General features: G+C 34.6%; 1 protein-coding gene across 1 annotated transcript; it reads left to right on the top strand.

Annotated features, from left to right (window-relative positions):
- Positions 1 to 6,026: 6,026 nt before the first annotated feature.
- Positions 6,027 to 12,500, top strand: LOC132305001 (uncharacterized). The gene is made up of 4 exons (XM_059802689.1): positions 6,027 to 6,103; positions 7,850 to 8,448; positions 10,558 to 10,654; positions 10,825 to 12,500. Exons 1-4 carry the CDS (start codon positions 6,027 to 6,029, stop codon positions 10,961 to 10,963), a joined length of 912 nt encoding a protein of 303 aa, XP_059658672.1. The 3' UTR covers positions 10,964 to 12,500.
- The last annotated feature ends 523 nt before the right edge of the window (positions 12,501 to 13,023 follow it).

The raw sequence follows: 13,023 nt of genomic DNA, 5'->3' as shown, positions 1-13,023 counted from the left end.
TTCTTTAATTAAAACCGAAAATTGACCTTATTTTGCTTAGACTCTATTCACCCCGCATCTAGAGTCTATATCTAGGCAACAGTGGTGGTTATTTATTATTTTTTTTGAAAGAAATGTGAATAATTTGCACTAAGCAATCACGATATTTCCCTGCTCTCCAAATGTCATTCTTTTCAAAATTAGAAGACGGGCCTTCATGTGATACCCCCTAATATCGGAATACGGGTTGATCAAATCCGCGCACAAAATTAGAGGATATCAAAACAATTAAAGTATTTCAAACAAGCACAAATTACAAAATAAAATTAAGAATAAGTAATACGCTGAAGAAAAACTAATAAATAATAATTTACATTAATAACTCTCCAATAGTTACAACTCGGGAATTTCGTAACTTAAATACCCCTTAACCAAAATCCATTATCCAATAAATAACAATACTACTTAAAAAAGTAAACAAGATGAATAGACGAAAGACAGTCTCCTAACTGCGGATCCTCAACCTTGAGACTTGGAACTTCTAATAACCTGAAAAAAAAATCGCGGGTTAAACCCTACGAGCAAACTCTCTCTACCAGGACTTTGAAAACCAATAAGCAGATCATCTCTCATCAATACCAAACCTAATAAGTTTTAAGTTTAATAAAGATACACATATGTATAAATAATTATATACATTATAACCTTCAGTTCCATTAATAGGTTGATTAATTTTCAAAACCATTAAACCATGATTAAAACATAATCCTACCTAAACCAATCCACAATCTCCTTCTCTTTTAAAGAGAAACCTTTTAACCTTAATTTCATTTTAAATAATTATTTAATTATTTAAATAATAAACCATAATCTAAGGAATAATTCCTTTAATCCAAAACCCCATAACTACTAATGAATGATTTTATTTATTTAAATCAGAAAGCAAAGATTTATAATATGACAATTCATCCATACCTTCTCCAATATTATTTTATTAATATATATATAAATAATATATTGGCTTGGTAAAAATACTATAAAAGGGCCATGGATTGTAGAGCTTTTGAAAGACAAGACTTAAGAATTGTAGCATAATTGTTCAAAACTTTTTCTCCTAACTTGTAAGATTCAGGTGAAATAGTCTGATTTTCCTTTCTAACATTAGCTAGAAGAGGACAAAGTAGCTCTACAGAGATATGATTGCTTTCCTCCAATATAAGAGTCATAATTTGCTCCATATATCTAAATATATTGTCCTAATGATGATCCCTTATTTCCTTTAAGTACCAAAGCATCTGAACAATTAACTCCATTTAGTTGGAGGGATGGAAAAATGAATGGAAATGAGAGAAGGAGGGACGGATGATGCATCCCTCATCCTTTGGGAAGGGAATGTGTCTTCCTCATTTTTTGTTTGGTTGAATGGAAGGGATAGTTGAAATGATAAATGGGGTGACATTATTATTTTTTTGGTTGGAAGGAAGAGAATGTGAGTTTTTATATATATTTTTTTACCAATATATGACCACGAGGACAAATGCAATTGTTCTGTATGTGTAAGAGAATTTTAGTAGGGTTTAACAAAGTAATTTAGTAAATAATTGAAGGTTAAAATTTGTGTCACATATACTACAGTTTTGTTTTTCTTTCTATCCCTTCACTCTTCCGCCCAATTTTGGATGGACAAAAAAAAAACATAGGTTAGGAGGGATGCTTCCTCCCTCTCTTCCCTTTCATCCAACCAAATGAGGGAAGCTCATTCCATCTTTTATCTATTCCCTTTCATCCAACCAAATGAGGGAAGCTTTTTCCATCCTTCCTCAATCTTTCCTTCCAACCAAACATAGCATTGTATGAGACATAGAATCGGGTCTTTTGGCAGCCAGTTTGCGTTAATGATTCTGAAAATTAGGTCTGGCACAGACCGTACTTCCCAGGATCCTCGATTAATGAGAACGATACTGGGTAATATCCTCTGATTTATATCATGAGATTGGAAGACTGGTTTACGTGAAATGGAATTTGGTCTTAACTGTGTCAATTCACAACACATCTAATGGAATGGTAGGTCATGGGGGTTGTTGATATTTAACCAATTTTTTTGAGATAATCAATTTGCAAGTCTTGGATGGTAACTCCTATAGAGTGCATAGCAAGTTTAGGTGCCTGTTACAGTCCTGTTTGGTGTGTTTTTAGCTTTTTAGTTCTGTGTTTGTAAGAAAGTTATTTTTTTTGTCTTTGTTATTATTTTTTGTTTCGTTGGTATTGTCATGTATTTTATCAAGAACTGAAATGAACTAAACTTGAGTTAGCAGAGCTTAGTGCTGAAGAGTGCCAGTTTAAAAGTTATTTTAGAGTTTGAGTGCCCTTAGTGTTCGTATATTTTTTTCATATAGGCATAATGTTCTTTTACTTGCGTATGCATGTATACTTATTGTGCATATTAGTAATATGCGATACTTACAGACAAACATTCTGTAAGGGATTTTCCTGTCATTTTTTTTTTCATTCTTCTGTTATTATTCCCTAAAATCAGTCACACCCTGTTGAGGTTTTATGTGACTGTGGGATCTACTACTTGAGTTGTTCACTATTTGTTTTGTTAGATTAAGCTTCTATGTGCCTTTTTTATTTTATTTTTTAAAAAAGGAGCTTGATGAGAATATTTTGGAACATCCATTGTAATGGAATGACAATAAAAATACCACTCCTTTTTTTTTTTTTTTTTTCAATTGAGTTAAACAAGAAATGCCTTGGTGTAGGATTTTCCATCCAAAAAAGGATTTTTGGAAATTATCCCTTCATTTCAAAATTTCAGTAAAACAAGGAATGGCTTGGGTTAGGATAGATCCATACAAAAAGATTTTTTTTTTTTGCAAATTATCCTTTGTTTCAAAATTTTTGAACACTGTAAAAATTTTCATCCAACAACATTCATAATCTCATGCATCAATTCATTGTTTTAATTATGCCATGCATTATGTTAAATTGTTCCTATCATCACATAAAATGAAAAAAAAAAAAAAATGATAAAAACTTTTGAACTAATGCATTTCTTAAATCGTATGATTGACCGTATATTATTAGCGGCGCTCTATCCACTTTCTTTAATGGCTTCATTGTATCTCTTTTCTAATGGCTTCATTGTATCTGATCTGGTTCATTTTAAAACACCCAGAAGCATTTTAAATTTTAGTATTTTTCATTGGCCTTATTAGGCCCTTACTGCCTTTGATAACTAAATTTTTTTGTAAATGTGGAGGTTGGCTAATTTGTCATGTATTATGGCCTTGTTTATGTTGCGATGCAATGTTGAAGCAAAGTGGCTCTTTATACTTGTTTCTGCTTACATCTGCTTCATAATGTGATGTTTTTTCACATATTGGTGCGGCATGCCGGTCGTATTCTATGTGGCTTTTATGTTTTAACTAAAACAAATAGATCTTCATTAATTTTCTCATCTTTTGTACTTATCGACAACAACAAAAATCGCATGTAGGGCGCTTATTGAATGTGTGTTTTTTTTTTTTTGGTGCTATATAAATTCTAGTTATTCTGGAACAGAGGTTTTCAGAACCTTTTCTCAATGTATTATGCTGTGTGTGTTGTGGAGCATGCGGTTCTAATATAGATTTATCTATTTGACTTCATATGGTTGAAAAATATTCTCAGATATCGTGTTATTCTGCACTAAAAAAACGTAAATTATATTATGTGAAATTTTGAGTAGGAGTTCGAAATATTTGAATCGCTCAACACAGTTATACAGCACAAGAAGTTTGAGTTCTCGTAGTTATCCGTGTATTTAAAATCTTGTCCGTCGATTCATTGTGTCATGTTAACAATAAATAAATCTCTACCGCACATCGAAGAATAGAATTTACCCATAACGTCACAAGTCAACACCTTCGTAAACTCTTTGGCGCCAATATTTCCACTTCATTAATTGTTGTTTCTTTTTTAAAGAAGCAGAATCCTAAGACACAAAAACTGATAAGGTACTCTTTAGTTCGTCAAAGTTTATTAATTTGTCCACTCATATCTTGACACACACTATTTCGGAAATACATTTGCCATGCTGGCTAGATTGCTATGGAAAGTCGCAAGGCTCAATCTTAATATCAATAATAGCAGATAGCTCCTCTTCGTACGCTACCACTCGCTTCGATTCACACAAGTTCCAGTAAAATACACAATTTTTTTAATCGAACGGTGTAACAATGAGCTTCCAGCCTTCTATGAATTCCGTCCTTTAGATTAAATATTTCAATAAACACCGTAGGATGCCATTATCACGGTAATCTTACCGTCCAATTTTCACAAATTCAAAAGCTGGGGAGGGAGTTGCGACATAAGCCACTTGCTCTTTCTCTGGTTTCCCTTCCCTCGATTTCTCTGTGCATCTTAGCTGAGTCTTTCTCATCACATCACTCTCTCTGTGTATTTATAGTTATATGTATGTAGGTATATACGTAGGGATCGAAGTTTCGTTGATTCAGGTCAATTTGCTACAATTTTCGACTTAACATTTTTGTGGATTTTGGCATAAGTCTGAGCTATTTTAACGATAGCGTTTCCGATTTCCAATTGTATGTTCAGACGATAATGATTTTGAATTTGCCGGTATTTGTGAAAATTTTGTGATTCTCGGAGAGAAATCAGTGAATTTGAGTTCATTTATTGGAATCTTGGATTTTTTTTTGAATTTGTTTGGGCGTTTTTTGGATTTTGAACTTGAAGTTGATGGAGCAAAGCGAAGGAGGGGATTTACCTACAGAAAAGGCTCAATCGGGCACCCCACTGTCGACGGCGACCTCGGATTATCCAGGTAAGAGGCTCGCGAGGCAGCTGGATTTTACCGGTTTCGGTGGTGCTTCGTCGGCAACTGTTGTGCTGCCGGAGTACCCTCAGCATCCCGCGACTCATCCGCTGCCGCCACCAACACAGCCACAGACGAGCGCACAGATGCAGCCGCCACTGCACAGTTGATGCCGATGCAATCTCGGACACCTCATCCTCCAATAAGCCCGGTGTAAAGTTTCTATACCTTTTCTGTTTGTTGGAACAATTTCAAATTTGTTTGGAAGATCTTGGAAGTTATGTTATCAAAATGTTGGATTCCAAAGGGTTTAGATGTTTTGATTGTCTCTTTAATATTTGGTTGTTTATCTATTATTCTTTAGTACCAACCTTAACTTGGTATAATTTGAATATGTTTTGACAAAATTATGTCAATACATTACTAATATACATTTTTCAAATTCTCTTTGTTAAATCACTTAATAGGTTCTATTATGCGTACGCACATTCACTCTCCTGCCGGGGTTAATACCAACTTGTGGATCATGAAATAGCCCCTTTTATGGAGTTTGTCTACTGTTTCTATTTCTTGGATATGAATAATAAGAATTGATGATTTTTCTATTTTATATATTGGCGCAGTTGAGCACTTTGACTGACTTTATTATTATTATTTTTTTTTCCTACAGAAAATCAGAATCTCCAAGAACAAGAACAAAGCAAAATGCTGAAGCAAAAGATGGTACTCCGAAGAAGCAAAAACAGCAAAAACAATGCAATGGTAAACACTGCTTAAAAGATACACTTTTGGTAATATATAATTAAAGAGTAAAAACAATGTTTTCCTTTATTAGTATGCTGAAATAGTTTTCATAATCAACTTTTGAGATCAAAACAAACTAGTGAATATGATAAGGCCTCTAGAATATTCCAACCACCTTAGGGGAAGTTTTTGGAACCCTTCTACTAAATATCTTAGATATGAACATACTTTTACTATACATTATATAATATACCATGCCATGTAATGTAGATGTTGTGCACTTGTCCTACGGAGCAATTATATAGTGGTTGCATTGAAAATTATAATGTAACTCTTTAGGATTTATGATAGGTGATTGAGAACTTATATTATATCTTTACAAATATTTCCAACCATACTTATATTTAAAAATAAGAATTCTAATGTATTCTTTCTCTATCTTCCTGGAAATGCTTCTTGATGGATTATGTACTGCATAATAATAATGATTGTTATGTTGACGTGTTGCTCAGTTAGTGTGAGTGCTTTGCATCTGGAATATACTGTGATGGGTGCAACTGTGTAAATTGTCATAATAATTTTGAAAATGAGGTGGCCGGAGAAGCAGTTGAAGCTACTTTAGAACGTAATCCAAATGCATTCCGACCAAAAATTGGTAACAGTCCTCATGCATCTCGGTTGATTAGGGTATGTATCTTTATTAACATATGTATGGAGAACAGTAGTCCAGTTACACAGAAAGCAAGGTTTTTAATCCGTTAGGAGGATTTTCATTTTGCAATACTAACGTTTTAAAAAATGTAACCTATGGTAGAAATTAGGCTACATAAAACAACTTGATTGTGCAAATAATAAACAAAGTAAAATGCTACGAATCACAATTCATAAAAATAATTAAGCTATTATAGACCCAATAAATATCCAATAATTTTGGTTAGAAAATATTGTGTCAAATCATATGCATTTTTGTAGTTCTTCAAAAATCATTATGTGGGAGGCATGATATTGCTTTTCCGAAAGATGGTAATTTTATTATTTGCTACTTTTGTCTGAATATCTCATATGCGATTGGTCTTTGGAGAGTATAAATGTGAAATTGAAGGAAAAGTCCTGGATGAATGGAACCAAATTAGATAGTACTTCTCGTTTTAAATATAATTATGTATTGTTGGTATATTCTAAACATTGCATTTGTATTGGGCTGCTGTTGACATGCAAATTGACTTTGAAATATATGTAGGAGGTTGGGGAAGTTTTAGCGTTGGGAAAGCACAACAAAGGATGCCATTGCAAGAAAGGGTGCCTTAAAAAGTACTGTAAATACTATCTCGGTTAGGACGCATCTGCATCACAAAGCACTAACGTAACATCCACAAACATCAAGTGGGAGATTTACAGTTGACTAGCAATATCCCTACCCACCCGAAAACTTCTCAAAGATCCGCCGGGGCTCCATTCATAATGATAGAGAATTGAGCACTAGAAATACAAAAAATAATCCATCTCCTCCGACGCCCACCAAATTTCATCCTCTCCAATAAGTAGAGGAGGAAGCTCCAACTCAAATGGTCATAAGCCTTCTCAATATTTAGCTTGCATAAAACATTCGGAATCCCACAACTCAAACGGAAGTCACAACTAGTAATAAGAATGGAATTCAAAATGTGACAACCTCCCACAAAGACATTTTGAGAGTCAGAAATGATGCCATCCATAACGTTTCTTAACCTATTTCTTATTTACTTGAATTATGTTTTCGAATCGCCCTACCCGTTGCTGCATCAATTGATATCAGGAAAAGATCCATAGATTTCTCTACTCTTCACAACAATCAAACTCGCACTCTACCGTTCACAACAATCAAACCCGTACTTTTTATCAACAATCAAACCCGTACTTTTTATCAACAATCAATCCAGACAAAACCCTAGCTGTTGTTGCCGTCTGCAATCCAAACAAACCCTAAAACCCAAGCCACCACTGCCGCTGCCATCATCCATCGCAACCATCATAGTATTTACCCACTGTTCCTTGTAATCTCAACCGAAACCCTGATTACTGCCACCCATAACAACAACCATCACCTATTCAAATCGTTGTTGTCAGCCACCACCCTCCAAACCCTAGCTGCGCCACCTTCTACAACAAGACCTGAGCCAATTGAATCCCTAACAGTGATTGGATCCAACCCGGCCATTGTAACCAAGCCAACAATCATAAGACCCAAACCTTAGCAACAAGACCCAATTGCAAAACCCATACCCATCGACCCGAAAACCATAGACCCAAACCCATAGACTTCTGAAGCGAACCCAACCCACCAGCGCAATCCACAGCCCCTCACGCCAATAATCAACAGCTTTCCTTACCAGAATATTCTCTGCACATCAAAGCCAGAATCTGCCACAGTTGCCGGAATCTGAAACAGTCGCCGTTGTCAAAGAGCTTCTTGTTCGTTCTCATCGTCTTCAACCTTCACCGCAGCTACAAATCCTCGACGGAATCTGCTACAAACATCATCGCCGGAAACCATCGTCGGAATCGCATCGCGTTGTCCTTGCCATTGTTAGTTTTCGTCGCCATCACCGGAATAATCATATCTGGAGTAATTGCTGGCCGTTGCCGCAGTCGATTCTGCGGTTCGTTGTTATCATTGCTAGGTCACAGGGTCAAGCCTAAAGTTTTGTTCTCTTCTTCCTTTGGAAAGAAGGTCCAGGGTGTATATATATATATATATATATATATATCAGAGGATCAGATTGGCACTGTTTGGCTACATGTTCAGAGTTATCCTAGTTTTGGACCCAGCCTAGAATTGAACCAGTTTACTGTTCAAGCAGCCACTTTTGGGGTAGTCTTCTACACCTGGGAGGGGAGCATTCAATTCTACATTGGACTTCAAAAAGGTACATATACTTCAATTAAAATTGTTGTAGTACTTTTATCTATTTGATTAGTTTAGAAATTGCAAAAGGTCCTAATTGAACCCATTTGATTCTTGAACCAAATTATTTACTGTATTTCTTTTACTATTATTTTCCTTTGAATGCCTTTCTTGCCAAAGGTTTAAAAATAATAATAATAATAATACTAATAATTTTTTTTCATTGTTTCCACCTTATTTTACACCTAAACACTTAAAATCAGTGCATGAATTTTGGCTTAATAGATTTCATAGCATTCAGAATTCTTAGTTGTGCATTGTTTGAGTTTTTAATTTAGTTTACTTAATTCAATTAGAGTTCTATGTCAACATTATCCTCACCCATTCTTATGTCATACCATTCCACCATGACCATCAACAACCTAGCTGATACATCTTCTTAGCAATGTCAGAGGAGAACACTGTTTTATGTCCCCAATGGCTTTGTTCTAAGCCAAGCAAGGTTAAGATTGTTGAGTCCAAACCAAGCTTCCCATCACACGAAAATCGAATTAATTGGTGTGAAAATGAAAGGGAAAAAAAAAACAACATTGAAAATAAATTTGGAACAACAACTTTTGAAAATTGGAAATAGGTTTTTTTTCAACCTCCATCCTCAATCAATGAGTTCCTTTGGTTGCTTAACAAAACTCATCACTTGCTTTGCAAAATACACCAGGACACATGTGCTCCAATGCAAGCTGCACTCTCTCCAATAATGAAGGCTTTAATTGCTAAAGAATTTTTAAAGCATTCAAATTGTGATGTTAGCTTCATGCCTTAGTGAGTTAACAAGGATTACAGCACCAGAATTTCCCTATATTGATGATCAAATGGTAGAAGTATTTCAGATGATTGTTTCATCCTTTGAAAATCTGTCCGACGGATATAGTCTTTCTTATGGTAAAAGGGTCAAAATTCTCAAACACATTTGCAAACGTCAAGTCATGTGATATTATCCCAAACCTCAAGGGTGGTCAGCGTAGTTTACCCTAAATTAGAAATAGGAAAAAAATGAGAATCATAGCAAGCTTCTAAGGTGTATAGATAAAAATTGGATGCCATGAGAACTTCAATTATTGCTAGAACAAAATATAGGCAACTGAACAGCTTAAAGGTCCAAAAAATATCCTAATTGGAAACATATGGCTCCTTGTGATCTGTTAAATTTGGGAAGAGAGTAGTTTTCTTTTTTTCTTACAAGGAGGGGGGAGGAGGTGGTGTCGGAAAAGAGGCCTAGAAAATATTTCACAGGATTCGAATTCGTGAAAGCAGACCATTGCCAATTCTAGGGGGAATGCTAAGTTTATCCCCTTTTCTGTAAAAGTATAAGCACTTTGTAGTTGCCAGAATTGAAACCCGTGCGACAAAAGCTAGAATAAGCATGGCAACCACCAAGACTCCAACTATCTTTTTTGTGAATTATGAATTTACTTTATAAGTTTTAAACACTTCTACAGCCATACATTCATTGTTGTCATATTTGCCTTTATCCCATCCCATATGATGGGATCGGTTCTACAACCATACATTATCAAATGCATTTTATATGATCTCTAGATCCTGTAAAAATTAAAAAACAACTGCTCTCAATATGCTACAGTTACTGAACCAAAACTCATTATCATATAACTATGCGAGCCGTTTACCACTCGGGTAATACTGCGGATCTGGAATCCATAAATTTGCTGCAGGTGCTTACTAAATTTAAAGCCGAACAATAGTTACTACTCCGTATATATTTTATTTTGTTTTACTACAATAATGTCAATATTTATCTCACTGCAATTTGCAATGGCCCTTATATATTTATTTGATTTTATTTTTAATTGAACAAGATATTGTTGGTTGTAATTTGGTTAAAAAGAAAAAGTCAGTCCTGTCATTTCCTGGTTCTTTCTATCACAAGTTCTTGATTTTTCCTTTCCTTTTCCTTTTAATTTATTTATATATAAATACGGAAAAGAGAGGTCTTCGGTTAACGAATCAGAACCTCCCAAAACTTTAATCAAATCGTTTCTATCTTCTTTTTGATTCTTCCGTTCCATCATTTCAAAGTTCCCTAAATTGAATAATTTGATTGATTGCTCAGAAATTTATCTCTCCCCATCAACAAACAAAAACAGCAGATTTTCTGCATCAATTTTGGAGCCCATAATGCCACATAGGAGCTTCAAACCCGCCAAATGGTTACTAATCTCAGTCAGTCAAAAAAAATAAAAAATAAAAAAAATTCTCATATATACATATTATGTGTGTGTTTGTATATGGATTTGGTTGATTGGAGTGTTTGATTATGTGAATGAAACTTTTATGGATGAGAATTTCTTTTTTCTTTTGAAATTGATGATCTATGCAGCAAGACATCATTAAAGCTTGCGTCGGCCCAAATAAAGCTATTGAAGAACAAGAAGGAAATACAATTGAAGCAGCTTAAGAAGGAAGTGGCTCAATTGCTCGAGTCAGGACAGGACCGGACTGCACGAATTCGGGTATGATATATAAATGAGTATGTTTACACAGATCTGTATATCATTTTTTTTTTTCAATTTTTTATTTATTTTTATTTATTTATTTATATTTTTTTTCAGATGAGATATTTTCATAGTATGTACATGTGAAAATAGGTTTTTCTTTGCATTCTTACTGAAATTTATTCTTTATTGGCATAAAAAGTTATTGCTTCTAATTAATTTGAGGTGATTATCTGAATAAAGGATGGTATGGGCTACCATAATAAACAATATGAGATTTAAGCAATAGCAGGAATTGGAAATGTTTATGAAGAAACAGCCTAAAGTACGAAACCCTACTGTATGGCAATGCTTTTACCATTTAAGATAATCTATTGAGTCATTTTGAAACGAATGAAATAAGCTGTTTACAAACACTACATAATGAGTCATTTACTCATTCTTGGTTTATCAATTTTGATAACAAGTTCAAAAGTCAAATCTCAACCTGGTTTCTCAAATGGTGGTCACAACATGGCGCCATTCCAGAAATCTTGCCTCTCACCTTGGCAGACCAAGTAAAATATTTTCTTACTATTTACAAAGTTAACAAACACAATTCCCAGTTTCCAATTCTCCTCCTATTCTTTTGCAAATATAAGGTCCCCTGAATATTCAAATGGCAATATGATATCCAAAATAATACAGCCATTCGACGCCATTACGTCAAATGGTGGGACACTTTCAAAATTGATAGGATCATGGGTTATGTTGAAGATGAATTTCCAAAACATATTCCCAAACATGTTACTCCAGTCACTGCAACACAAAATTTCAAGCAAAGTAATCCATAACAGGCCTCTTCTGAGAACACAACTCGATCTAGAAGACCTCCTAAGTCAAAAATTGCTTAACTCAAAGAAATGGCAGCATCAATTTTAGACCGCATCCAAGACCTCTCTCAGGATGATGAAGAGGCTGATGATGCATCCTCAGCTGCTGAATCAAGTCACCCAAGGAATTCGTATAATGATTCTTTGTATCAGGATAACCAAGATCCATTTGCATGATCAAAGTCAAAGTACAAAATCCAAGTCAAAATCACTATTTGGTCAGAATCACTATTTCTACAGTCCCCCGACAAAAACACTATTCATCTACAGTGCCGTCGCTGTCGGCATAAAACGACACGAACAATGAACACTATTCATCTACAGTTAAAAGCAAAAACATCTCAGTCAGGAAAGTCAGAAGCATCTTTTAAAGCTAAAAGTTACGCCGCAGATTCCGGAGAGATGTCTCCAATAGTTCTTCAACATTTCAGAAGCATGGATATAAATTCCGATGCCATTCCATTGGTGAATCAGGCTCCAGAGAGAGAATTCAGGCTTCAAGAAATTTTCCATTGTAATATTTATTTGTATTATTTTCTATCATTTCGGACAGCAATACAGCACCAATATATTGTACACAGCCGATATCTATCAGTAATTTTGTAAGTTAATTTTCATTGTAATTTCCATTCCAGTATTGTAATTTGACTTAATATTTTAGTTAAACTATTATTTCTGATTTAATATTTCAGTTACTTTCATATTGATTTTAAGTTAATGTTCTGGTTATAATTGTAACCTAATTATTCAATGATCAAACCAGACGAATCTCTTATCTCAATCGGAGGAGAGTGGTGCAACTTTTGTAATTATTGGCACTGCTTTACAAATTTTAGATGATAGAATGCCTTATTTTGGGTTTCAGTATTTCAATGAACTTTATATTGCTTGTTGTAAGAGCCCCTTTGATCCTGAAGTAGTTGGCGAATGGTTATGTACAGTGAATTAAAAAATGCAGGCTGGAGACATCTAAGTGCACAAAACTGTTTGGAATAGTGTTAGTGCTAATTGAAAGTTTTTTTTTTTTTTTTTTTTTACTCTCTCTCCCCATCTCCCTCCCAGAAAGCAAGTACTTGTGTATTGAAGTGAATGAGAAAAGTGCATTAAGAGGTTGAGTTGTCACACCAATGTCCATAGTTAAGTAAAAATGGAAGTAGCAGAGAAGTTGTGTTGCAATAGCTAAGCTGGGGAATAAACTCTTTGTGACTACTA

Source organism: Cornus florida, unplaced genomic scaffold, assembly GCF_030987335.1.
Source record: "Cornus florida cultivar Cherokee Brave unplaced genomic scaffold, ASM3098733v1 CherokeeBrave_3.0.0_Hap2_Chr04, whole genome shotgun sequence".
Classification (NCBI taxonomy): Eukaryota; Viridiplantae; Streptophyta; class Magnoliopsida; order Cornales; family Cornaceae; genus Cornus; species Cornus florida.
The sequence above is the reverse complement of the archived record's forward strand: the minus strand, read 5'-3'. Positions and strand labels throughout refer to the sequence as shown.